At 45.0% G+C, this 25,500-nt stretch overlaps 1 protein-coding gene across 8 annotated transcripts in view; it reads left to right on the top strand.

The window, feature by feature from the left end:
• NAV1 (neuron navigator 1) overlaps positions 1-25,500 on the top strand; it is a 265,528-nt gene that overhangs the window by 76,723 nt on the left and 163,305 nt on the right. The window contains exon 1 of one of the 8 annotated variants that reach the window (XM_033153096.1): positions 18,447-19,388. The exons of 6 other annotated variants lie outside the window; for them this stretch is intronic. In XM_033153096.1, the coding sequence (XP_033008987.1) occupies positions 18,557-19,388 (832 nt within the window). In that variant the 5' untranslated portion in view covers positions 18,447-18,556. Of the gene's footprint in view, positions 1-18,446; positions 19,389-25,500 lie in introns of those variants that run through there. One more of the 8 variants, XM_033153095.1, reaches the window with a different exon arrangement.

The following is a 25,500-nucleotide window of genomic DNA, read 5'->3' as shown; positions in this document are numbered from 1 at the left end:
TTTATTGAAGGCAACATAAATAAATAACACAAATAACAAATAAGTAAGATCTGGAGGCAGATTGGCTGAACGTGGAAACACAGGAAAATGCATTACGTTGAGCTAGGCCTACTGGCTCACATAGCACAGTACTGGAGGGGGCGCCAGCCTTTCTGGATCTATGGGCACACCTGAAAGCTTGAGAAACCGTTGTGTCTACATGACCAACACCGTAATTGCGGCTAGCTTTTTTACTGGCTGAAACAGAGTTGCTTCTCTCAAACCTAATTGCACTGGGGGAGCACACCCTGCAGGCACCAGAAGAGCCTTTGCAAGTATATGTGTGCCTGTGGGTGCATGGCTGGCAGCCCCTGCAATATTGTCCACACTGATGGGCAGTGCTGAGGGCAAGGTAAGCAATCGTCACCATCCACCTTAAGGTGGGGCAGAGGGAGATCTCCTAGGGAACCCTCCAGGCACCACATGCCAGCAGTAGAGATGGCCAGAGGCGACAGTGGGCAGAGCAATGGGTGTGGCTCTTACTTTTTTACGGAAAGCAACATTCCAGCCATGCATAAACCGGATTATCTGACACTACCACCACCCCATTTCTCCTCCATGCAGAGAAATGAGAGGCATGATCACAGTTCGAAGACACATTGCAGCCAGAGGCTTTCAAAAAACGCGCAATGATGGACATGGCCTGGGAAGAGTCCCAAGGGCTGATAGAGAGGGGCTGGAGGGCTGCTTGCCTTGTGTTCCATAGTCTACCCATTCCTTAGGCCTGTTGAGCTTTGTTTCCTGTGGACTGAGAGTGCACCTTGGAATACAAAGAAATTCCAGAAAGCTTATCAGTTAGTCCTGATGTTCTCTTTGCTGAAGCCCTGATAAGCTTCCATGAAGTAGCTTGCAAATTGCCACTCTGTGTAAAATTCGGGCAATGTACACATCGGTGGCTTAAAATGTAGCAAGGTCATTTCCTCCTGCTGCGTTTCAAGTCACATTTTTACTGGTTGCTGTACACGCCAAAGAGGGGTCAAGGGTGCCTTCACCCCATGTGCATTACCTGATTTGTTTCTCTGTGCCTGCAACCTCCCCCCCCCCAACTCATAGTCCTAGAAAGTGTCATCTGTGCATGTGCAACGGCTGTCTCAAATGCACGCACCTCAGCTTAACCATGGCTTATGTTTTCAAATTGGATGGAAGCTGGTTTGAAGGAAGGTGCATCCAACAAAATTGTTTTTCAAGAAACTACAGAAAACGTATGGATTGTGGCTGACATCATGAATACTCAGCTTCAGAGCACCAGCTGCAGTGTCCGAGTAAACGGCAATGTGTACACAGCCACAGGCTTCATTAATGTTAAGGTGATGCTGCTAGGCATGGACTCTGCATTTTTTGGGGGGTAATGTTTCCTTCTCAAGGGTGGTTTAGGCGCCGTCTTTACTCTAAGAGAGACAGTGTGGTGTAGTGGCTAAGAGTGGTAGACTCGTAATCTGGTGAACCAGGTTCGTGTCTCTGCTCCTCCACATGCAGCTGCTGGGTGACCTTGGCCTAGTCAGACTTCTCTGAAGTCTCTCAGCCTCACTCACCTCATAGAGTGTTTGTTGTGGGAGAGGAAGGGAAAGGAGAATATTAGCCACTTTGAGACCCCTTCGGGTAGTGATAAAGCGGGATATCAAATCCAAACTCTTCTTCTTCTTCTTCTTCTTCTTCTTCTTCTTCTTCTTCTTCTTCTTCGGAAATGAGAGATCACAGTGGAGAGGGAGAAACCCACATGCTCTCCAGCTGCAATGTAATCTCACCCAGGAGCTCAGCAACGTGGGAGCAGAGCTGTGTGGGGCTTGTTTGTGCTTTCCCACTCTCATTAGGACATCCGATCCCTGTGAGTCCAGGGCCAGCCGGGACCAGCTGTCCTGGACCCTGACCTGCCCGGGAGAATAGAAAGCAGGGGGTCACTTCCACATTTCTACTGCGGCTCTTCTGCAAGTTCCTGCTGTTTAATTTACTGTGGCTGGAAACTGTAGCGCTTGGCTAGGAAATAGCCTGTGTGCTGGGCCCTGTGGGTGAAACATTATCTGGCGTGACCAGGCTAGAAGGATGGGTGAGTGCAGATCTGGCATGGGAACCGGTTCCCACTCATCGGAGCTGCAGCTGCATGGTGGGGGATGGGAGAGAGCGGGTGCAGGATCTGCACTCCTCTACACATCTACAGTTGGGTAAGGCTGAATTAAATTGGTGAGGATTGTCACAGTTGACTCCTGGTACAAATAGCTCTATGGCTCTCCAGCAGCAGTGATACAGTGTAGTTTCCAAGTGGATAGGGCTTTCTCTCCTGTGCGCATCATATGACATGAAATTCGCTCCCAGCCCTTTGCGACGGGGATGTGACCCAAACTGACATTATTGCAACTGTGTTCAACAAAGGCACTTGAAGCAGCCAGTGAGTTTTCAGACATGCTGCCAGCTCTTCTCCAAAGAGCTTCACTTTCATCACAAGACCACACAAAGGCGAGTAACAAAGGAAATGCGAGATAAATAGGATTGCCACCTCTCCCAAGGCCAAAAACAAAACAATAGCCTTTGCGCATTTCCCCATATAAAACAATTCACGTATCCATGTTTAGAATTCCATGGCAGTCTAAATGACACAAGGATTCTATGGCACCTTTAAAAAAATCAGGTTGAAAGTGTCATAAGCTTTTGTGGGCAAGGCTAGAGGTAGTGGGAGCTCTGGCATTTCTGTGCTGAGTCCAAATATATGGAATTTAAAAACGTGGCAGGAGAAATCAGCTGTGAGGAGAATTTGAAGAACAGCCTGCGGGAGGAAAGGTAACCCCACCCCACCTAATTTGCTGTTTAAAATCAGCATGAATGTGGGGAGAGAAAGCAAAACAAAAACCCACATGTCCAAAGTAATTCTGTGTACTGATCTGAATAGTCTCATATAATTAATTATATATTGCAGGGCAAAGGGATCATGGTATACTCCCATTTGTTGTTGTTGTTGTTCAGTCGTTCAGTCGTGTCCGACTCTTCGTGACCCCATGGACCAGAGTACGCCAGGCACGCCTATCCTTCACTGCCTCTCGCAGTTTGGCCAAACTCATGTTAGTAGCTTCAAGAACACTGTCCAACCATCTCATCCTCTGTCATCCCCTTCTCCTTGTGCCCTCCATCTTTCCCAACATCAGGGTCTTTTCTAGGGATTCTTCTCTTCTCATGAGGTGGCCAAAGTACTGGAGCCTCAACTTCAGGATCTGTCCTTCTAGTGAGTACTCAGGGCTGATTTCTTTGAGAATGGATAGGTTTGATCTTCTTGCAGTCCACGGGACTCTCAAGAGTCTCCTCCAGCACCATAATTCAAAAGCATCAATTCTACGGCGATCAGCCTTCTTTATGGTCCAGCTCTCACTTCCGTACATTACTACTGGGAAAACCATAGCTTTAACTATACGGACCTTTGTCGGCAAGGTGATGTCTTTGCTTTTTAAGATGCTGTCTAGGTTTGTCATAGCTTTTCTCCCAAGAAGCAGGCGTCTTCTGATTTCGTGACTGCTGTCACCATCTGCAGTGATCATGGAACCCAAGAAAGTGAAATCTCTCACTGCCTCCATTTCTTCCCCTTCTATTTGCCAGGAGGTGATGGGACCAGTGGCCATGATCTTAGTTTTTTTGATGTTGAGCTTCAGACCATATTTTGCGCTCTCTTCTCCCATACTGCATGGCAAGTGCTTCCCCTCTATGGGGATGGATTCATCTTTTGCACAGAAATAAAAAGAAACCACACCTAGAAACTATTGCTGCTCTGTGCTGCTCTGAGTTGACTTATCCATGTAGCATTGGCCTTTCTGGTTTTAAAGCCCTTTTATACATTATGTGGTGGCACATACAGAATGGTAATTCCATATGGAATGGCAACTGTTTCCCCCGCAGCTGATTGTCAGCTTCCTTCCAACTCCTTTTGGCCAGAACAAACACCGTTAATCCTGTAAACAGAATTTTCTGGGCATATAATTCCCACCTTTATGAGGATGTTTCTCATGAATCATTGCCCAAGCTGAGGAGAAGAGAATGGACAGTATATGGGACAAATTGATTCTGCTGCTCTCTTGAGAGAAGGCCAAGCCCTTTGCCCAGTTTGCATCCCATCAGGAGGCTGGAGCTGAAATGAACCCTCCATTACACATGGCAAGAGGAATACAGCAGCATTGTTCCATTTCTTTAATTGTTTAATTTCTCCATTATCCTTGCTCAGCGACTGTGCATTGTGTGCAACCCTTCTTTCCACAGTCTTTTTTTTTTTTTACTCTAGTTTTCCTAATTCTGACATGCAGGGAGAATCTGTTCCAAAGGACACTTAGAAATGAGACAGAAGGATGCATTAAAAATAAAATCAAAATGCAGCAGTTGAGCTCCATGGTAGATGCACTCTGACATCTAGTAATGTTATATCCACAGGGGAGTTATTTGGCAAAGATAATTAGGAAATAAAGCCTCTGCACTTAATAGAAGCTGCTGCGTGGTGTATGCTGTCTACAGAAGTGTTTTACCCGCAGCCCCCATCAGGCCAATGGTTGAATCCGTGGTTTACAAAGTCATTTTTCAATGAACCATTCACAGACATTTCTTGCAGATCAGTTGTATTTTGTAGGCTGTATGCAGCTTACTGCAGCCACTGATACACTGGGAGGTTTTGCAGAGAGAGGAGGGAAGAGGGGAAATTAAGTTACATTATTCCTTATAGGAATGATGTGGAAGGAGGGGATAAATTTCCCAGTGCAAATTGATTTTGTAAATTCATCAGACCTCTCAGTTCGTCTTCTTTTTTTAAATTGAATGATACTGGGGTGGCTGTTGCCAAGGTAGCAAAGGAGCTGGCTCTGAAGGAGAGAATGGTGGGATGCTCTAGGGATGTGCAAAGAATATAAAAACAGTGAGAGAGAGAAAGGGGAGAGGTTATGGTAGTTTATGGATCATTTTCAGCTTTCCAAGATTTCCTGTAAATTGCTCCCTTCTGTTCCCCTGCTTGTTAGGATTTGAGATATACTGCTGATTGCTGAATTTCTGCAGGTAAGGAAGTGAACATAAGACCCCTACCTCCTGAGGCTGGTATGATTTGGGGGAGTGCGTCTATACCATGGACTCTACAGTGTGTATTGGGTAGAGGTGGGACGAGAAGCCTTTATTGAAGCAAACTAGAGTGTTGCACTCTGTTAAAATTCCTACTGATAACTAGGGAGAAAATGGCAAGTTTAGACTTGTGAATTGTGAGTCATTCCAACATACAGTGCACAGAGTGATGCATTGTAACTTTGGGATTCCCTTATTGATTTGCAGCACTCATAACGGAAGTGAGAAATGGCATTACGGTTTTTCTGTACGGATTTCTCTGTGGCTTCATAAGCTTGAGATAGGTAGTGGTCCAGAAGACAGTTTGAAAAGGCAGCTGAATACTGTTTGCAGAGTGCACAATCTTTTACCTCCTGGCAAAACCTAGACATCTCTAGGTTTGGGTGTCTTTCAAAAAAATCCTGCAAAACATGTTTGACCACAGTAGAACAAAAGAACTGTGCACACAATAGAAGCCTCTCTCAAACCACTTTGCTTCCTTTTAAAAACTATTGTCTTTCTCCTGCCTTATCTGGCAGAAGGCTAGATTCTGGATGCTACTTGAGATGTGGAAAAAATTTTTTCCTTGAGGAAGTGAAATTTATAATGTTGTTAAAGATGATTAGATCTCCTTGGTTCAAGTAGCCAAGCTGTAGGTTTTTATATCCTGTTCCTGAATAAAAAATGGGAGCTCTGGACATTCCAAATCCTTCAGGGCTTCTAAAGTCTCACAAATCTTTTTAAAAGATGGATCCAGCATACTGGAATGCCCAGTCATATAGCTGGTGCAGTGTGGACCACTCTTATCAAATTCGAAGGTAAAAGGAATGTATTTGTAGTAAGTAGGGATGGAGGAGAATTTTGATTCAGTATGAATTTGAAGCCATGGATTGCACTTTCCAAAATCACAGGAAAACCAAATTCATACTTATCTGAATTTTGCAATGCAGTTCTCCAACCAATGTTTACAAAAATGCATACGTTAAGGGAAAGTGTGCATAAAAATGAAGCTATTACTAAAAATAATAAATAATAGACAAGTATGCAATATATTGGGGGATGTGGGTTGCAAAAATGTATACACTAGTCAAAAAACAGCATATAAAAAGAGGTTATAAGAAGAAATTCACATTTAAATGTTGAATAATTTTCATGAAGCTTTTTTTTAATGGCAAATTGTTGAAAAATGTGAAGAACTGAATTTAAGTTTGGGGGAAAAAAGAGAAAGAGAACCAAAACTGACAGATCCTTAGCAGCAAGATACTTGTCCACATATGGGCAAGCCCTCTAAGACTCTGACCAAATGCAGACTCATGCCATTGGCATTAGCTACATTCCACCCCTGCCACCTCCCACCTAGTTTCCTTGCTTCATTTACCATCTGACCTGAGGAAGACTTTCAGAGAACTTGAAAGCCTGCACAATATTTTGTGACAGTTTGGTTGACATAATACAGATTTTGGCATTTCCCCCCAATGGGCCAGCATGGATGCCTTAACCCGCCCCCCATGTGAAATGGTAACTGGAATGCCCTGATTAACCATGTGGGTTTGTCATAACACTACCCCTTAGTCCTGGAGTCCTTTATCCATAGAAAGGATGTGCCCCTGGCTACTTTTGTTCCTCTTCCTTAGTCTGGCATGTCTTCTGGATTCCACTTATGCTATGCTGTGATGGAGAGCTGGTTAGCTGTCTAGGCTTTGAATAACAAAGCTGGCTTGAAATGCTTGAAATGCTTTGGCAAATGCCACATTTAAGACAGGACAATGTAACATACTACTGGTATATATCTTATTATATACACATTTAAAAAAATATTTATTACATTTTTAAAGCCACCCTTCAACCCTAAGGTTCCCAGGGCAATTTTTAAGTTCTTAAATAGACTTTTTCAGTGTTTGAATGAATGGCAACAAGTTTGCTCCAGCAGACTAACACTGTTGCCCCTCTGGAAGTTGTGTGTTTTGCTTTGAGGATTTGGAAACAGTGGCCTAAAAACATACAAGACAACAATCTTGTATATGCTTATTGGGAGCAAGTCCCATTGAACTCACTGTGACCTAGCTCCCAAGTACATGTGGTTAAAGGCTGGCCAGGAAGTCTCTGCTAATTTGATTACTATATTACTTAGACATTATTTGTTATGAAGACAGATAGGAACACACACACACACACACACACACACACACACTATACAGCAGTTTTAAGTGTGCCTGTGTTTGTCTTATCCAGATATCCTTTCTTAGTAAGAGTTAGGTGAGTGAGATCTGTGCTGAGTGAGGCACTCTTGCCAATATTGGCTGGTTCACTTGTTTTTTGTATTAAAAGTCACCCTGGATTGGATCTGTTCACATTGCTATTTAAGTGCACAGTGAAGCTGTTTCCCCCTGATGTCTTTCACAGCTCTTTCCCCACCAGCTGTTCACATCAGCAGAGCTTTGTTAGTGTCAGATTCATTTCTGTTTGTACACACCAGAGGGCAGTGACAGGGTAGGATGTGTTCCCATTTAGGCTACAGATGAATTAGGAACAGTTTAAGTAAGGACTCCAGCTGGTGTGAAGTTGGCTTGAGAAACAACGCTTCAAACAGTAGCATTTTATAATGAAGTACAGGATGCATATGCATTTTGGATAATGTCATGGGAACATGGATTAAAAACATGGATGTGTGTGAGTGCACACTAAATGGGAGTGTGAACACAGCATGAGTACGCCTGAGTATCAGAAGCATATGGGCTCAACTGGGTCATTCCCTGTCCATGGCACCAATTATGAGAAAAACTTAGGTGATATTAAAGGATTCTCTGAAACCCAAACATCAGAAGAGGACCCCTCTAAATGATGGTGGAGGGTTTGTTTGTTTGTTTGTTTGAGACCCTGAATCAATACCTTGATTTCTTCAAGGGAGGAAACTTCTTAAGGCACAAAGAGGATCGAGTATACAGGTGCTTTTCAGCATTAAGCAACCCATCTGCTTATCTGGTCGGGTGCTGGTTCATCACACCACGGTCACATTCCTGCAGTTGAGAACTGTGTGTGCATCCACGTCTGCCTGACCAGTGAAACTTTTAAGTTAGAAACAACTTCTTCATTCAGTTGCAAGATCTTGGCACCCTCCCCCACTTTGCATAGCCTTGCTCTTCAGCAACCATGCAGACAGGAACATGAGGGATCACAAGAAAGGAGGTCAGGGCAAGGTGACATCAACCATTGCCTTCTCAAACTTGCAAGTGAATCCACCAGTTGTGTTCCCCCTAGGAAGTGATGCAAGAGAGCCATTTTGCTGCAAGTTGCAGTGAGCACTGCTCTTGCCTCCTCCTCTTCCCCCTCCTCCTATTACCTTTCACAAAGTAATCACAGTATTGTTAAAGGTTGCGGTGCTTCTGCAATACTGCTTGTTAACATATTTTTTAAACTAGCCAGAAGTGGTTTTATAATATAATGGGAAGTGACTTTAAAAGTGGAAGCTTCACAGCGACACCAGCAAGGAGGAAGGGGGCAATAGGTGAGCCCAAGGTTCACCTAGGCTCCCCCCCCCAGTGCTAAACTATGGTCAGTTTTATGTGCAAAATAGGTCTCTATCGCTTGAACAGAAAATAGAATCATGGAATCAGAATTGTAGGTTAATTTTAGACCTCTTCTTCTTCATTTACTACATTTAAATCTTGATTGTTTGCAATGGAAATGGATTTTGCTTCCAGTCAATTTAAAGTGCCACATGTATTTATTGCTTAATTTAGATTTCTTAACTGGTGCTATTGACAATTAAAATGCATGCCAAACACATGCAAAACCTGAGGTGCTCAGTCAGATCAACAACTGATCTTTGTTGTAAGAACATCTGGTTAATTAAAACTGAAAAACAACCGTAAATATTAAAATATTTAATTAGCTTTAAATTAAATATAATTAAATACCTACTTCCACTATGGTTGATAACTTAAGAGATTCTTTGGACTGACACAGAGGCAGAAACTCAGTCTCAAGACTGTTAAAACTTTCCCCCTTTTGGATCTCTACATTTTGGTCACTGGGGTGTTTGGTGTTTCATCAATTGCTAGCTGAAGCTTTAAGCAATAGGCGGCCTGATTAGTTCCTTCCCGCTTTCCAAATCCTAGTTCCTGTGATCCCCAGTGGAGTGATCTAAAAGCCACAGAAAAGTTGAGTCTTGAGCTCTCGGCTTGAAGCAATTTTTGTCTCTCTCCCACCCTGCCCCAACATGATAATGTCCTCTAATCTGATATATCCTGTCTGTTGCCATGGGATCCTGTGAGGTCACCAGATAGAGCTAATTGCCCCCTCCCACAGGAAGGATAATTAGCCAAAAAAGAGAGACTATAATCAGAGCCCACTTCCTTTTACTTTATTTTGTTGGAATTCTGTGGATGATGGAACAGTATTCAGGCAGGCTCCAGTCCCTAGGGCATGACTGGGGATGGGGTGGAGAAGGGCAGTTCAGGCTATTATCTTCTGGGTGGGTGGTGTGCCTGTTTTATCACTGCTTGGCTTTAAACCAGACATTGTTACGGCCAGACTTCAATTCTGATTGTGTTGCGCAGGTGAACAACGATGTTTTCTTGGAAGAATCCCACTGTGTTCAATGGATCTTACTCCGAAACAACTCCCAAACAAATATGCTAGGATCACAGCCTAGTGTTCCCTGAAGCAGGGAGCTGACATTTTGTTACATTTCTTGTGCCTGAAACCTGGACACTCCACAGTCTAGGAAAGGGCTCCAAGGCTAAGAAAAACCCTCTCTAGAAATCAGACGCATTATCTTTGATCTTCTCATTGGAGGTGGTCCCTTTTACAACTGAAGAGCACATTATTTTGAAAGCAGAAATTGCTGGATCAAAATGACAAAACTTCAAGGTCTGCTACTTAGACCACAGATAGGGAGCTTGTGGCCAGATCTTCTTGGGTTTTAAGGAAGGGCCATAGCTCAGTGGTAGAGCATCTGCACTGCATGCAGAAGGTCTCAGGCTCAATCCATGACATCTCCAGGGAGGGTTGGGAGAGACACCATGCATGAAATCCTGGAGAGCTGCTGCCAGTCAACGCAGTCAACATTGAACTAGGTGGACCAATGGGCTGGATTAGTATAATGCAGCTTCCTCTATTCCACAACTCAAATAATTCCTGACCATGGGCCATGCTGGCTGGGGCTCATGGGAACTGGAGTCCAACAATATCTGGAGGTCTTTAGGTCCTTTTAAAAAAAGTTTTAAAAGTTCTAGGAACATGAAACTTTCCCCATATAAACTTGCCTGCTAAGGGACTTTTGTGTATTGTGGAGGTTGTGCAGCATGGTCTATGTTAGGCTGAAGAGCCCGTTCATGCAGGGCCCTGGCCAAGCTCATCACTCTCAGTGAACTCAGGGTGACTAGAAGGCAACCGGTCCCTGTACACTACAGAGGGGAGATCAGCAGCAGTGAGCAGGTTCTCAGGACATTGTCCATCACTGCAGATCAAAGAACCTTGGATAAGGTTTCATGAAAGCAAACCAGGACTCTCTAAGTTCAGTTCCCAGTTCCTGTATTACCATATGGTAAGCTTAAGCCAAATAAATCAATAGTTTTTAAGAGAGCGGGTGCTTTTTACCGAGACAGAGTAATTGATTCACATTGTGTAGACACCAGAAGTGCAAAATTCCAGTTGCCCAGTTGCAAATGGCTTGTTTAAAACCAAAAGTAGAAATGGTCATTCTGGTTACTGAGGTACCTTTGCTCCTGCTACCTGTCTGTTAGCGCATCAAGGTATGTCCCCTTCCTCCTCCACTACTACTCAGGCACCACTACACATAAGCAGCATTCTCATCATCTCATCAGCCAGGATGCATGAGATGTTACGTTTTGAAATATTTTAAATTTCCCCTGTTATGAGAAAGAACATCACAGGAGCTACTTATGTGACTAGGAGCATTGCAAAATATTTTGTTTTACTTTCAGATAAGGGAATACTGGTGTAGGTCTTCCTTCAGAAATGGCAAGGAGCTATATATTTTTATTTTATCCCCTAACATGAGCATTCTGCCTTCTACCTGTTCCTGGATAAAAATGTAAAATGTGGTCTGCATGCAGAGCTGGCAAAGTTACATCTTGTTTCAGAAAGTTATTGAAGCAAGAGACTCAGACACAGGTCTGCCACCAAAACCAGCAACCTAGCATCACATTCCCCTCTACACTCCCCATACTCATGGGTCATTGAGCTACATGTTTCACTGCCTCCTGATTCATTTCACGAGATGCTGCTGGTGGAAGCAAGGAAATAGTGTAATGGCATCCCAAAACAGTGTAAGGCATATGACATGTTATGAAGGCAACAGGAGAAACCTAACACAGTGCTGCCTTTTGAGTTTCTATAATGTGTAGTGTTGTGTCTGGGGTGGGGAGGAGAAGGGTCAATGAAAGCTTATAAGCCATTATAAATGTATTTATCTTCTGCAAGAGTCTTTGCTGTAACAGACTAACACAGCCACCCTTCTGGAAGTTGTTCGAATGTGTAGTTCTGCCTTGAACATCCCTCTCTTCCTGATAACTGATGAATTATGGCTCTCCTCTCTCTTTGCTTTCTCAGATCTCAATGCCTGCCAAGAAAACTGCAGCTTTTGCAAAAAGAGATATATGGCAGTAATTATTAAGCATGGAAATTAATTTATGAAATGTTTGCTTTGCGTCATGTATTATATGAGTGCAAAATATGGATTTGCTGGCATTTAATGCTATTGTAGAACTCAGGAGTAGGGTTAACTGGAGCCAAAGCTCTCTGCTATGGGCTTCTGCAAAAAGAAAAGATCCACAAACTGGTTGTTGAGCCTTTTATGGAATCTGCTGCTGTAAGAGGTTGAGATCAGTTTTCCATAGAGTGGACATGTGTCCTACTATACAAAGGGCAGTCCTCTCCTTGAAGGACTCCTCTATTGGAATGGTTGTCTTGTTATTGACTTCAGTTAATAGCTATTTAACCATAAGAAAGGAGAGAAAGGGCTCTGAAATTGCCCACCGACAGGATAGCATACAGGTTACCTGCTCAGTTTTCCCAACCATGGTGAGATGTATTGAGTAGTATCCAAATCCAATGAAACAGTTCCACTAGGACAAGAGGTTTTACCTGCCTCTCCCTGTATTCCTGCCAAACCCCGCCCCCATCTGCTCAGGGTGTTTCCCCAACCCTTCAGAGCAAAATTACAGGGTGCACAGGGGGCGTGCAGGGAGAGGGTGAGGAAGTTCCATTGCACAGTCTTTGTGTTAGTTGAACTGTTTGATTGCACTGCATTTTCATTTAAATTATAGTAGTTATTTCTAAATTTGCACCTAGACATATAAATTAGCACATGCAAATTATATGCAAATCTGCATTGTCCTTTTGGGGATGATGTGCAAGTGTGGCCACTCTGCTTTCGGGAATTTAGAAATGAACAGTCCTGTTAGCATCTCAAGCTTTATTCTTCTGAACGCAGGTAGTATTTGGCCTTGGGACTTTATTCTGCACTGGAGTGGCTAGTTTTGTTTCCAAAAGGAAACTGAGTAACTTCCAATCTGCAGGATAGACCTGGCATTTCACACTTCACTTGCTGAGCGGGAAACCACCTGATCTGCGCTCTGCATTTCTTGCCTCTGAAGGGCTCTCAAAATGAAGTGCCAAGCTGCTGAAACAGCCCTTTCACCCCACATTCTCCACCCAGGCAAGCAATCATTTCATCTGAGGGAGGTGATGATTTCTCAGCTTTTCAAATGCAAGCAGAAGGTACCACAACAAACCACTGAGTGATCCAGTACCTCTGCTCAGTGGACAACAGGTGCAATGAGTAGATTTCAAAGTTGCACTCTTGCAATCGCACAGGCATTTCAGTTTGCCAGGTGGAATAATCCCCCTTCTCCTCCCCCTGCACCCTGTTCTGTGGGTTCTCCTAAACCCTACCAGGTCAATTTGTGGAACACAGTTTGCAGCTAATCAGAGGGTGCTCATGGGGAACTCTGAGCTTGAGCATTTCCCTGGGAGGACAAGTGAGGGGATGTTGGATAGATGATCTGCAGGTCAAGGCCATCATGGTGCAGTGGTGAAAATTCATACAACCATTGCTTTACCAGTAGTGGTGCTCTGAGACCAGCATAGAGCAGTCTAGGGATGTGCTCACTTCCCTAGCATGGCCCCGGAAACAGCAAAAAAGCATGCCGTTAATGTCAGTTGAAGGGGTAAATTTGAAAGATTGTTTGGGGGGGGGTCACTGGCAAATCTTTCCCCAATTTCAGTCCTGGCTGGCTTGAGCTGCAGGGATTAGGGAGTGGTGGTTTCTCCTCCACAGAATTGACCACCAGCACCTTAAAGATTGCTCAGTGAATAAAGTAAATCTCAATAGGACTCACTTTCAGGAAAGCGGGCATAAGCTTGCAGCCTTAACATGATAGCTGTAGACAAAGGCAACAGAGGCACACAGAAGCAGCAGCTGAGTCCAGCTGTCTAAGAAGGGAGCTGCAGGGATGATGTGGAATCATTACTATGGAGATGAGCTTCTGTCTGTACCCTTAGACAAAAGCCACAGGCATTTGGCTTTAATTCAGCCAGGCCTCCCAATCCTGCTCCAGTTTCTGAGAGGTATGGGTGCCTCAGTATTGGAAATGGAATTTGTACCAGTGTGCGGGGATAGAATCTTCCTTATTCATGATCGCATCTCCCTCAGTATCAGCGCATAGGACTGGGCCATTAGTCTGTGGTCCTAAGCACAAAGAATCTAATTTGAGGAAAAACAGCTGTATTTTTGGCAGCAAAAGGACACAGAATGAGGGATGCAATTTAAATCAAGAAAATGGAGCAGAGGATCCTCTGCTATTACCGTGGCCCTGATCCACTCTCACCCCTGATTGCTGCTTTTAATGTAGGGTGAGGAAACATGCAGGAGATGATGTTCACATATATCCTGCACCACTTCTGGAACTTATGTAGGTGGGACTCTGTTTCTAACTTGTATTAGTCAGTAGAATAAGTAGGTGGTGGGAACTTGTGACAATGGTTTATAAGGCAAGCGTGGGGAATTTTTTGGCTAGATCTTTACCTTTCCACCCCCATGGGCCACCTTAGACACATTGATGCCAGCTGATTAAATGTTTCCATTATGTAGTGATGTGGACAGTGCTGGGGACAACAGTTTAGGGAGTCACAAATGACCACACAGAACATGGCAGATGATAGGGGTATCAACAAATAGGGAAGGTTTAGTACCTGGGTTGGCATGGGCACAAAAGGACCCTACCGGACATCAGCTCCTTATTTTTGAGACATTTTGTTGGGTGTCCATTCAGGCCTGTACATAGTTACAGATGCTCATTTTATTATTATTACTTTCAGAATACACTACCTTTTTCTACAAGAAAATGTTGTTTATTTCCTGTAGTCATTATAGTACTATGATTCACAATGCAAAATTATACCTGCTGGAGCATTTTCTTCAATCAGAGTTGGCAAAAAATAGGGTTTTTGTGGGGTTTCTTTTTTGCTTTAACATATCAGGAATGTAGAAGCACTTGTAAAGCATGAGACAGAGAAGCAAAGAGAAATGTTAATCATGTGCTTCACAACTAAGTTATACACATGGCCATTTGATCTTACGTGTGGGAAAGGAGTTTCATGCTGCAGTTCTCCAGAACAGTATCTTCAGATTCTTTAGGTTCCTGCTCAGCCTATGATAAGCCATCTCTCCTCCTCATATTGCACATGTCCTGAAGGCAAAGTTCTTTTTCTGAATAGCTGTAGCTCAGGCCAAACCCCAGCACCAGCCCACATAGTCTGAATAACACGGATGAGACATTAACATCTCCAAGTCACTGTCTATTCCCTGCTGAGATAACAGGGCTTGCCCCATTTTATCTTAATTGGTTGGGAATTTCAGGACTGGTTTCGGCTGACCAGTATTGCTATAGTGACTCAGGACTGAGTGGCCACTTCCTCTCATAGCAGTTTGCTTTATGGCACCCACCATGAGTAGACTGGCTGAGTCTTGCCTGGTTTTAGGCCACAAGATACAGACTATTTCTTCACTTTAGGATCCCTGAAAGTATTTATTTAACAGATTCCTATATCATTTAATCACAAAAAACCAACACCTCTAAGTGACTTAACATAAAAATGGAAAATATTCATTAAAACATACTGGTGATTTTCTCAGAATGGATTGCTCTCTGCACTAGAACTTCTTTTTTCCACCTGGCTGGGCTAGTTATGGTTGGACACACAGAACTATTCTTAGAGACTGGCCCACAAATGTATGGTCTTGATCCTGCTACTCAGGGATCTTTGTGTTCTCAGCTCAGTAGTACTATAATTTACAATGAAGCTGCGATCCTTTGAATTTTGATTTGTAAAGTCATCCCACTGCAATCGTCAGGTTCAACTGACAAGTTGAATCTGACAAAGTAGAAGTTAGTCCACAAGCATTTATGCCATAATACTATTATGGGTGCTACCATGTTCTTTGTTGTCTTAAGTATCTTTGGAGCAGAGTGTTAGCACAAGCAGTGAAGAAAGCAAAGAGCTCTGTGGTCTGAGGGCTCATAATACGAAATAATGCTGAAGCACCTAACATCAGTTGCTAGTAATACTATAGCACTACTAATAGTGCTATAGTAGTCAATGTACTTCAGATACATTATCTCAGTAATCCTTAACAACAAAAGGGAGGTCAACAGCATTATTATCCCATTGGAAAGAAAATACCTTGCCTAGAACCAATGACATAGGCAATATTTGAACTGGGGATTTCATGGCTCATGGTTAATTCTCTTTGACACTAGGCTACACTAGTTCTCACTGTAGTTGGAGGAGGCTGGGGAATGTCCACGAGACCTAAAAAAACACACCTCTTGGTTATTGCTGGATTTTTGGAGCACGTTCACTGACTACAGGTACATTTCGGAGCATAGCTCAAAGTATCCATTATCTTTAACAGCCTAGACAGTTTGGGAGCAGGGTGCCTAAATAAATGGTTTCTTCCCAGCCTCTAGTATGGCTGATGAGAATATAAGAGAGAGCCTTTTCTGTTGTTGCACCAGGGCAAATAACTCTCTGCTATGAGAGATTCTAGCCCCTACTTAGTTGGTCTTTTGTTGCTAGCTCAAGTTTTTGTTTTGTTTTGGCTCCTTCTTTACTGTATTTTAAATATGTGCTGCTTGGATTGCACTTTTTTGGACCTGTTTTATGAATTGTTTTAAAATTAAGGTTAGGTGCCTGGAGCATCCTTCAGGCCAGTCTCATTAAGACCTGACCAGCATTCAGAGATTATGGAAGTTGTAGTTAAACAACCTCTGAAGTAGCACAAGTTCCCCACCCCCTCTTAGGCAGTGGAAGAGTGGGATACAAACTGTATAATAAATAAGCTAGTTTCAGCACAAGAGATCCCTGCAAACTGCAAGGTCGGTGTAGCTAGCACAGTCCCATGTTTTCATGTGTTTGCAGTGTTGCGCCCTCTTTTTTTCTTGTGTGTGTTATAGTTTATGTTTCATATTGGAGCATGGAACTGAAAGCGGCAGGCTTATTATGTGGCGCCTTGGCCAGTGCCACACATAGATGTGGTAGCAGGAATTATTTTTAATATCAGCCTCTTGTGGAAATGGGTTTGGTTTGGATCACTGCACAGAGACAGCAGTCTGATACCACTATCTGTTCTGTATGTGAAAGCTGATAATCTTTCTGCACAGGCAAGGGCTGTTCTTCTGTCAGTGCTAAGCAGTGGGAGCTCAGATTCCTGAATTCTTTTTATGGGCTTGCCACTGACCCTTTCTGAGTAGCTGTTGAACCTTTTCCATGGTGACATGGGACAAGGAAGGCTGTTTCATGCTCTGCTGAATTCATACATGGAAGCTCCTTCAGAATAAGAAATGGCAAGATTCTCTTTTGTGGTCTCATCGTGTCAAGTGATGAATATGTGTGTATATTGCTATGTGTATGCATGCTGGGAAACTAATTGGCTGTGGTATATCCAACACATTCACACCAGGTCTTGGGTCTTGTCCAGTATATGGTGCATTTTGTAATAGGAAGTGATTCCTGTGGAATTGCAAAGGAAGGAAGGAACTGATTTGCATGCAATAAAGCCTGATGGATGGACACCCCAGAGAAAACCTGAGTCAAGGCTCAACAGGGCGTTCCTACTTTCAATGACAAGGTTCATTCTTACAACATATGATCAAGCAGTGCACTTAGGCACGTGCAGATTGCCTTGTCTTCAGCACTAGTCACTCCCAGGTGGTGAGTTTTCGGGAGAACGGGTTCCAGAACAGAAGGGGCTGCAGTCTTGAAAATGGGAATGTTTTAAGTAGCCTTTTATGCCAAATACGTTTTGATGGACAAGCTGTTGCCCCCATTCCCCATACAACTAATTTTGTTCTTCAATGCTGGCAACAAGGCAGCTTCCATCGCTGCACCTGAGGACCAAGGTGGGCTAGATTAGGAGTCTCAAGGGGAGCAGGGGGGGTCGTCCAACCCCCACTCTCTCAGCATCCTCAGCCTGGGGCAACTGCTTCTGGGGCTCTTGGGGAGGACAGGACAGATTTCCATGCATGGATCTCTGGTGGGCCAAAAATGGCCCCAGGGTCAGGGGTGCCAACTTGAATAAAATGTTGAGATAAGCCCCACCCCAACAAAATCACATGACGCGGTGCACGCACACAATTTGAATGGCAATGCCTATCGACTTTTTGGGGGGCGTTCCCCCCAATATTTTATGGGGGGCAAAGGGATCTTAGCCCCAAGGAGTTGGCTCTTGAGCCCAGGGTGTCTGGTGCTTCTGCGGTGACTCCCCCCCCCCGTGGCGACTGGCTGCTGGAGTGCCTTGTCACGACGTCTCCCCCTTCCCCGCCTATGCCTGCCTTCCGCTGTCGAAAGCGCCCGCTCTCCCTCGGCGCCTCTCAAGCGCGGATGCAGGCAGGCTCCGCGAGTGCGCGTGCACGCGTACTTATTCTCCGATGTCCACACGCGCACACACCCTCACGCACAATTACACACGCCTCCTCCCGAGCCAGAAATAGCCTCGCGCGCGTCTCGCGCCCCCCCCCCCACTCCACTCCCTTTCTCTGCCGAGCCGGCAGCATCTCGCAGGCGGGCAGGGAGGGCCGGTTTTTTGTTCGCCTTGCCTCTCGCTTCGCTTCCCCCCTCAGTTTCCCCAGCGGCGCTGGAGGAGATAGGAGGGGCCGGGCGCTCTGCGCTTCTGTGAGCGCGCGCCGGGGCGGGGAAGGTGGCACCGGCTGCTTTGATAGCGTGTGTCTCTCTTTTTTTCTGTTTTATCCCACCTCCTCCTCCTCCTCCCTTCTCCCCCCACCCCTTTTCTCTCTCTCTCTCTCTCTCTCTTTCTCCCCTCCCTCCCCCGACCTTCCCGTTTTTCTCCTCTCCTCCTCCTTCTTTCATTCTTTCTTCTCCCTCCGTTGCTTCAGAGGCTGGGCTTTTAAATGGTTTCCTCGCGGCGGGCGGGAAGAAGATGCTTGGCAGCGGCGGCGGCAGCAACAGCAACGACGTCAGGAGGCTGCAGCGCGACGCGGAGCTGAGCGGCGACGAAGGGCCCGAGGAGGCGCTGAGGGGCTACAAGAAGCAGGCGTCGTCGTCGTCGGCGTCGGGCGACGGCCACAACAAGGCCATGATGCAGAAGCGCGCCAGCGCCAAGGGCCCCGGCGGCGTGGCGGCGCCCAAGGCGTCGGCCGAGCTGAAGGTCTTCAAGGCCGGCAGCGTGGAGGGCCGAGGGCCGCTGGCCTCGAACCTGCGCAAGCAGAAGTCGCTCACCAACCTGTCCTTCCTGACGGACAGCGAGAAGAAGATGCAGCTGTACGAGCCCAAGTGGAGCGACGACATGGCCAAGGCGGCCAAGGGCTTCGGTGGCCGGAGCCTCAAAGGCGGCAAGGAGGCGCCCACGCTCATGTCCAAGAACCTCTCGCGCTCCGAGCACTCGCTCTTCCAGGCCAAGCTCGCGCCCCCGGCTGCCGGCAACAAGCCTCCGCCGCCCCTGGCGCCGCTGCCCTCCAACCTGGGCAAGCCCAGCCGCATCCCGCGAGGGCCCTACGCCGAGGTCAAGCCCCTCAGCAAGGCGCCCGAGGCCGGCACCGGCAGCGACGACCTCAAGTCGGACGACGAGATCCTCTCCAGCAAAGGCAAGGCGGCGCAGCAGCAACAGAAGCAGCAGCAGCAGCAGCAAGCGGCCACCCAGCCGGCCGGGAAAGGGGCGCCGGCGGAGGAGAAGGCTTTCCTGAAGGTGGATCCCGAGCTGGTGGTCACCGTGCTGGGCGACCTGGAGCAGCTGCTCTTCAGCCAGATGCTCGGTGAGTCCGTCTCTGCCGTCCCTCCCTCCCTCCCTTCCCATGGATGGATGGATGGAAAGCTGCCTTGCTCGGTGAAGGTTATTGGGGAGACTTGAGTGGGGGGAGGAGGAGTGAGCGTCCCCTCCCCAGAGGACAGGTGTCAGCCGGCGCTCTTGGTTTTGGGGTGCCTGCATGGATTGGAGGGTGACCCTCCGCAGGCTTTCCTGCTCTCTTTGCAGAGGGATGCGGTGTAGCATCTTGTAGGGTTGGAGCAGCCTTGCCTTGTAGGGTGCAACGGGATTTTTAAGTGTGAGGAGCGAGCAAGTTCGGCTCCAAAGTACACCACTTCAGCCTGCTTATTTTATAACTGTAAGCACTCTGTGAAGCTTTCATATCGCCTTCTTAATTCATTTATTTATTTATTTTTGGTTTATCCCTTGAGTATAGCAAATAGGCTATCTTTCACATCCTCCCTGCCCTCCACCCAGAAAAACCCTCCAGGCATCTCAAACCTAATTGAGCCAGCATACTAATAAATGTTAGTTAAAATCCCCCAGTTTTCTGTGGAAAGGTGAAACAGGTAGCAGAAGTGGGCGGGAGGGAAGATAAATATTATTCTGGTTCTTTTTTCCCTTTTGCTCAAGACATCCAGGTTAAGGGAAAGCAAGAGAGAGAGAAACATTATTATTATTATTATTATTATTATTATTATTGCATTTTAGCTGATGAAGCAGAGTAGATTTAGTTAGCAAGGGAGAGCTGTAAGAATAGAACGAACCCAGACCTGGGGGTTCAGCAGCAATGAGTGGAGATGGGGATTGCATGAGGATGCCGTAATTGGTGTTAAAATGGATGGCACCCCCTTTACTATACTAGGGAGGAACAGTCGAAAAGGTCTATTACAGCGTATGCAGCTATGCCATGCGAGCATCCTTATGGCAAACCTGTGAAGGAGGTATGTGTGCGTGTGAGAGAGAAGCAGAAATTGTGACTGCAACATGGGCTGTCATCCATGGAGCTGAGGCAGCAAGGACTGTGAGATGCTGCAAGACAGCTGGATTGCAGGCTGTGTCTGCATTTCCCATAAGGGGGTGTGCACACAGGGCACAGAATGAGCCGTCATTGCCTTCTGTTTGCTGTTGGTGAAAGAGGGGAGTGGTCGCTAACACAGCTCCGGTGCCAGCTGCAGCTGAAATGAAAGCCTGCAACATGACAGTGGGGTACATGGCAGTGGGGAAGGAAGGATGTGTCGGTGCCTCCAGAACAGACAGAGAGGAATAGACCCTGTTTGGTTACTAGGGAGATCTGCACAGGAGCAGCAGTTGCTAGAGCTTCAGTGCTGCTCTTGCTCTACTCCACCTGGAATCTCTCTATTTGAGACACCCGCCCAGGAATGGCTGCTTTGCAGATGTCATAGGCTTAAGCGTAAGGGAATACATAGCAGCACCTCCTAAGCACCAACAGTCTGGTTTCCATGCAACGGCTCAGCTCGTAATGATCAATCACTATGGAATACAAAACTCCCTGTTCCTCTCCTGCCTTGTAAATGCTTCTGTAACTGAACAGCAGGAAGATAATTCAAACAGAAGCTTCTGCATTTAGGAGCAGAAAGTCGGGAATGATGGGCACTAGGTTGGCGTTCTTAGAAATTTAGGATTGTTTGAATTGCCTTCACATGCTGCCTATACAGTATCTTGCAAAACTACCACACCCTTTGCATTGACTGCAACTGTTGCTACTGACTGAACTAAGCAAAGGGCATAGATTCAGGTGCCAACAGCACTATCTATGTGGGGTGGCAGACCAGAGCTGCAGGAGCACAGACGGGAGTGGTTTTGGAGGAGGAGACTGGTAATTACTAGTAGATGCTTTGGAATGGGAGATAGGGAACTCAGTGCTGGAATAAGGAGCTATGGGGTTGGGGCTGAAGGACTTTTATGACAGGTGGAACATGGGTCTAGAATGTGGGCAGGACTCAACTGGAGTGCTGACATCACTGTAGGGCCTGCTGCTGATTGAGGATGGTAAATGGAATATGTGTAATTAGGGCACTGTTACATGATAGCGAAGAAAGGGCAGTACCTTAGCGAAAGAGCACATGCTTCGTATGTGAAAGGTCTCGGGTTCAACCCTTTGCATCTCCAAATAGAGCTGGGGGGAAAACTCCACCTGAAAGCCCCAGAGAATTGCTGTCACTGAATATTGACAATACTGAGCTAGATGGATGACTGTCCTTTCTGTAAGAAGGCAGCTTCCTGTTTTTCCTAAGTGGAGATAATATCTCTGTAGGAAAACAGTTTATGCTCTGGTGTGTACCCCATCACATTTGAAGATGGTGTGACAATATTCATGGCAAAATAATATTTGTGCCATTTTGAAAAATGACAGTGTGCTATCTTTGTGCAGGGAAAACTATGATTTGCTAGATAAGTGAGGGTGGAAACGGAATGCAGAGCCGGCATAGAATGTAAAGATTTGTATCAGAGTTACTGGGCATTGGCAGAACTGGGGCGATACCATGCAAGGCTGGTGTAGCAACTATAACTGGGCATTAGAATGGGTAGCATTGGCAAATTCATGGGAGGTAATGACGGGGAGGGCTACAAGTCAGTAAATCCATAGAGTGAAACTTCTGTGTATTGTATCCCCCACCCTGCTGTTGGCTGTAGCAAACACCAGGTTTTTTGGTTTGCAAATGAATATATGTTTTTTTAAAAAATCACAGCAAAATGTGATATAGGAATTAGAGGCTTGTTTTTGCTTGTCCAGTCGGGGATGGAAGAAGCAGGTTACTCAGCAGCTGGTATGTGTTTGTAGTGGAAACACTTGGGCTTCCCCAAAGCTCCCTCCAGAAAGGAGATCACACTGCAGTCTTGGCTGATAATTGACCTGCTGCCTTTATTCCCCTCCCCTCTATTCCAAGGAAGACGTATCTTGTAAAAGCTGATAATTTGGAGCTTACTTTGATCTCCAGATTCTTCATTCTGTTTACCCCCCCCCCCAAAAAAAACACACCACCACCACCACCACCACCACCACAACAACAACAACAACAATACCTGGAGCATCCCGAGCACATGTTGAATGACCCCATTACCTTGCATTCTTGAGCTGGATGAAGAGAGGGGAAGGTTACAGGAAAGTCCTAAGAATATATAAAGAGCTATATTCTATCAGATGAGATGTATATCTAACCCAGTGCCTGTCCCCGCCAGATTTGAATGCTTCAGTTAATTTATAATTGCATGGGGTTACAACAGAGTAGTGAATTCCTTTTGCTTGTAATCTTGGAAGCATAATGCTAGGGACACCCTGAATTTGAACTTCCTATATCTGTCTTCCATCAAATTACCTAGTTCTTGGATTAAGTTATACTGCTGGCAGAGAGTCCAATGTGAACCGTGAGAAAAATATTTACTCTTGTTTCTGCTGTGTCTTGTTGAAAGAGCAGAAAACCTCTTATTTACCTCTGTCTGTCCTCTTGTGATTTTGAATATATTATTTATCCCTTCTTTGGGATCCCTTTTTTTAGGTCGAAGCTTTATTTTTTTATAGCTTTACTTTGCATAAAAGGAATCCTATTCCTGGTAACCTTTGTTGCTCCTGTTTGTCTTTTCTAGCTTTCTCTCTTTATGTAATATAGCCAGGACTGCTTCAAAAGTGCAGTACCATATTTTTAAAAAATTCTTTTTTAAAAAAATTCATCGCATTCTGTTTGTCTTTTTTGGTGACTGTAGCACATCAGTGCTGCCATTTTCAGAAAGATCTCTGTAGCAGTTTAAGGATCTCTTAAATGAATAGCAATAGCTAATTTGATCCTGTGCGCAACCTTGTTGGGTGACACTTTTCCTTAATGTATGTGTAACTCAGCATCTACCACCACTGAAATTTATTTGCCATTTTGTTGTGCATCTCTGTAGTGCTAGGGGAACCTGCTGAAACTCTTCACAGTGTGCTTATGATTCAACTACTTTTAATTATTTGTCATTATATGCAGATCTGTTCACACCTTTTTCCAGGTTGTTAATGAATACTTAGCAAGAGCGAGTTCCCATGCAGATCCTTGGAGACACCTCATTGTACACCTCTCTTAACTGAGATAACAACCCATAAATTCATTTTCATTCCTTTATTTATCCAGTTGAATGACCCAGAAAAAGACATTCCACTTTATCCTGTAACTGTTAAGGTTTTTGGGAAACTTTTGTGAGGGGACCCCATCAAAGGCTTTTTTGGAAATCAAAAGAAGCGCGGGGTTAACCTTATCTACATTTTTTTTTTTTTTTGCAAGATGGCCTCAATTTCTATTTGGTTAGTGAGGTCTGATTCAGTGTAACACATCTCATGCCAGCAGCTAGAGATTCCCTTTGTAAGAAAAATAACAACCTGGTTTTCCATGGATGGATGGGGTGGACGAAGATAAGAGATAATTACAGAGCAGGATTAGGGAATTATAGTTCCCACCATGTCTGACCATTAGTCTTGCCATGGGCATAGCCAGGGGGGTGCAGGGGACAGCTGCCCCCCTAAATCAAGTAAATAAATAAAAATACTTGACTAATTGACTAATTGCATTGCAGTTAATTCAGTTCTGTTCCCCCCCATGTAAAGCCTGCTCACCTAAAATAAATCCTGGTCACACCCATGAGCCTTGCTTGCTGGTGCTGATGGGAACTGGAGTCAGACAACATCCGGAGGGCCACAGGTTCTAGGCTCTTTTATCTATTTCTCTGTTGCAATCAGTGTTCTGATGTAGATCGGTATTGCTCACAAGTTATTTTGCACCTTCACTCCTTTTCATATTTCTCACTGCTTCATTTCCTTGCCCATCCATGTTTCGGCATTCTTCTTCCTGCATTTTAGCACTTCCTCCTCCCGGTACTCTGAGCAGCTCGCAAGCTGTGCTCAGTACTGATTGTGCACTTGGGTACTAGGGTATGTGTCCTACCACATAGTTTCTTTTTGGGAATGGCTGGTAGCTTGGAACATGAAAAGTTAGGCAATCCCCTCCTTTCCCCATAAAATAAAGGAAGAAATAGCATGTCTTTTGGTGCAGATCACTGCATACATGATATGTGCTATGTCAGCATAAAAAGGGAGTGAAATTCCCTCATCAGAGGAAATCATAATGAGGGACACCCTGGGATGTTTGCCTGGACTAACACAAAAGATATCTATGAAGTTAAATGCCACTTCAGTGAGGTTTTAATTTCAGTTCAAAGAAATCTAGACATAGAACTCAGAATGAAGTACAGATTGCATCATCTGTTTGTGGTATATCCGGGTACATATTGGGTTAAAAATAGCTGTTGCAGGTGTATCCTTGGCATCAATTAGCCAGTGACTCATTTTGTATATAACCAGGGTCAAGCTGCTGCTATCAATGAACTACATTTCCCTTTGAAAGTGAAGAAGCACATCATAGAGATTATACACTGAAATATCAGCATGAATAGAACTATGGACTTTGACTTGCGGGCCTCATTCTTTCCCTAGTCTTTCAGCATGTTAATGGCACCACAACAGCCCATGCCATTCAAGCAATCCCAGTGAGTTTTCAAATGTGTTAGCAACATAGAGTCTGGAAATTGAAGAAATCTCTATACTTCATAGGAAGCTTGGTCACCAGGGATGCTGTTAGGAATGCTTTCCACCTTGGCAGCAAAATCATTAACACACTATCAGTAATGATGGATGCTATGCTTTGCCACCATGTATGCTTCTGAATACCAGTTTCTGGAAACTGTAGCAGGGAACCAACCAACCAATCATTTTATTTGTATGCTGCATTTCCAAAGTTAAAACCATGCTCAAGGTGGCTTGCAACAATTAAAAAAATTACAAACAACCAAAAGTAGTCATAAACAATAAATAAAACACCACAGTGTACAAAACCAAGTCAAACAATTTCCACGTAAATCATAATAAGATCCGAAATAAAGATTAAGAAATAGTATCAGTAACAGCAACAACCCTCCCCGATCCTCCCGAAACAATACCCCAGCCCAAGAGTCTATTCAGCAGTCTTGACTTTTGCAGCTGGAGCCAGTCAGGGCCCCACCCTCCAAGTCCCTGTGAAAAAAGGCTTGCAAGGCAGGGAGCAGGTCTTCCAGGACTCACAGCCACCTAGGGG

Source organism: Lacerta agilis, chromosome 6, assembly GCF_009819535.1.
Source record: "Lacerta agilis isolate rLacAgi1 chromosome 6, rLacAgi1.pri, whole genome shotgun sequence".
Classification (NCBI taxonomy): domain Eukaryota; kingdom Metazoa; phylum Chordata; class Lepidosauria; order Squamata; family Lacertidae; genus Lacerta; species Lacerta agilis.
The sequence above is the reverse complement of the archived record's forward strand: the minus strand, read 5'-3'. Positions and strand labels throughout refer to the sequence as shown.